Source organism: Cryptomeria japonica, chromosome 10 (genome assembly GCF_030272615.1).
Source record: "Cryptomeria japonica chromosome 10, Sugi_1.0, whole genome shotgun sequence".
Lineage (NCBI taxonomy): Eukaryota > Viridiplantae > Streptophyta > Pinopsida > Cupressales > Cupressaceae > Cryptomeria > Cryptomeria japonica.
Genome location: NC_081414.1, coordinates 683,856,665 through 683,859,134, shown reverse-complemented (window position 1 = coordinate 683,859,134; position 2,470 = coordinate 683,856,665). Strand labels below are relative to the sequence as shown.

The window sequence follows — 2,470 nt, the reverse complement described above, 5'->3', positions numbered from 1 at the left end:
TCTCTATTTGCAGCATCTTTAAATTTTCAAACTCCCTTTTCAAGGTTTGTAGCTTGACAACCTTGATCTAATCATTGCCTTGGTAAGATTCGTTTAGAGTATTCTAGGCATCCTTTGCTCACTTTTCATCAACAATTCTAGGAACACAAGCTCTACTGAAAGCAATTTGAATGTGAAATAGTGTCTGTGCATTGCTCTTCTTGACTTCCTTCTTAGCCATCTTATCATTAGCTAGAAGTGCATTCCAATCAGCTGGCTCTCCATACCCTACTTCTACAATTTCCCATACATCTTTTTCAATCATAAATGTCATCATTTTTATACACCAGTACTCATAATCACTACCATTAAATTTTGGCAATCACAAAGAGTTAGTATTTGACATTATGAAATTTAATCAAATCCTCCTACTCTGATACTAAATGAAGATTCTAAAAGTAGCCTCATAACAAAGAAAACCGAAATATAACTGCTTAACAAGAATAATAAACACACCTACTATAGAACCAATTTACATAGGTCTACAAAATTGTTTCCGTGAACAACATTCACACCTTTATTATTCTGTATATGTCACGTTTATAAAAGAAATAGAACAGCTTATATAGAAGCAACACTTAATACAATATTGACAACATTACATAAAAACAAAAAATAACTAATAAGAACTGACTTTGGTCCATTGGAAAATAACATAATCATTCATATAGACTATTATATGAAAATAGAATCTTTGCAATAGAAACTTGGTTCAACCAATATTAGAAATTGAAAGATCTTCAATGATTAAATTGGAAGATCCTCAATGACTAAACAAAACTGGCAGATGTAATCGTTAATTATCAACAGATGCACTAAGAAAAGAGAAATCTTCAAGGACGGAAAAACTACAACATCAACTTACACATCCAACACTAATACCAATTCAAAATTAGCATGATTCAGAGTAAGGATATCATTTTTAATATATATTATATTACATTATCTTTTAATCTTACATCTTTCTTTTCAAATTCCAAAACTAAATATTTAAATGTTAGTGCTCCCAAGAAAAAATCGTCGCTATGGAGATATAGCTACGAAAAGAAGCATTCATCCCCTCACTTTGCGGTCTACCATGATAGAGATGGGTAAAGAACGTGTTCTTCCAAAACTATTTCGAATCAATGCTGCTGAATGTTGACCGACGCAAATAATCTTCCCCCGCATGTTCATAAACACGTTCGTCATGGACCGGAAAATAGTCGTTACCTATCGATATATCTGTAAAAGACTTAAAAACACCCAACAATAGAAGTTCTTGTTATCCAAAATTAGTTTCCCAAATTGGATTGATGGGCAACGCAATTTTGTTCAGACGACACCATGGGCGTGTTAAGATCTTGAAGTTAGATGGACAATTGTTGAAGGTCAAGAGGCCTCTCATAGTAAATCAAATCCTCGCAGATTATCCAGGCTATGTCATTTTGCATTCAGAAGCAGTTCGTCATATGGGAGTGAGAGCAAAACCTCTGGATGAATCTGCGACACTCAACGCTAGGCACCTCTATTTTCTTGTTGATTTGCCAAAGTTGGAGAATCAGACACGAAGGGTTCGTTCTGAGATACCCACGAATCCAAAGTCTAGGCTTGAAATTATTCTCTTAACGCGTAGATCCATTTCTGATATTTCTCACACGAATTGTGAACCATCATCAGATATTTCTAAGACCAGTGAAGATAATGGAGTTCTACGGATTAAAGTCCGGTTTAGAAAAGTTCAACTTGAAATGATGGCAGAGAGGCAAGACAGATCTGAGACAGTGGAAAGAATCCTAAATTCATGCCTCAACCATGCAAAATTCCAGCAAATGGAGAGAGGAAAGGTGAAGAAACATTGGGAGCCAAAGGAAGACAATATGCCATGGAAGCCCACCCTAGAGAGTGTACCTGAAACTTGCTGAAAATGCCATATCCTTATCGTTTCCTACGGTTTTTCTTAGATGATATTTTGCTTCAGCAGTGTAATGAATTAATAAAGCACGGTTATGACAAAAAAATAAAAATTATCTATCACACGTAAAGCATGTAAGGTTTCGCCAATGCACAATAGAATGGTCTTCTAATTGCATACAATGCGTTCAAGGGAAGAGATATTGCCTTGTGTAAACAAGAGAAAAATCTGTAGGCGTGTAAACTGCAGATTCATTACAGGGAGTGTTGAGTTACGTGGAGACCGTTGTATGACAAAATTGCAAGAAATTTAAGCCGCCTGATCTATTGTATATAATTATTTCAGTTTTAAGTAGTGGTAAGTATTTGTTTTGCTTTCTATTGTGAAGAGGAGGGTATGTTCTGATAAATAAGATAGTCTTTACATGAATGATTATATCTAATTGTTTACATAAAAAAAATGTAGGAGATGGTGTATATAGGTTCCAAGCATCACTGAATGCAGTCCAAAATTTTTGGAACGAATGTATGTGTTTGA

At 34.9% G+C, this 2,470-nt stretch overlaps 1 protein-coding gene across 1 annotated transcript; it reads left to right on the top strand.

Moving 5' to 3' along the window:
• Window positions 1-1,334: 1,334 nt before the first annotated feature.
• LOC131063407 (uncharacterized protein At1g66480-like) lies at window positions 1,335-1,943 on the top strand. Its single transcript, XM_057997215.1, has one exon. It carries the CDS (start codon window positions 1,335-1,337, stop codon window positions 1,941-1,943), a length of 609 nt encoding a protein of 202 aa, XP_057853198.1.
• The last annotated feature ends 527 nt before the right edge of the window (window positions 1,944-2,470 follow it).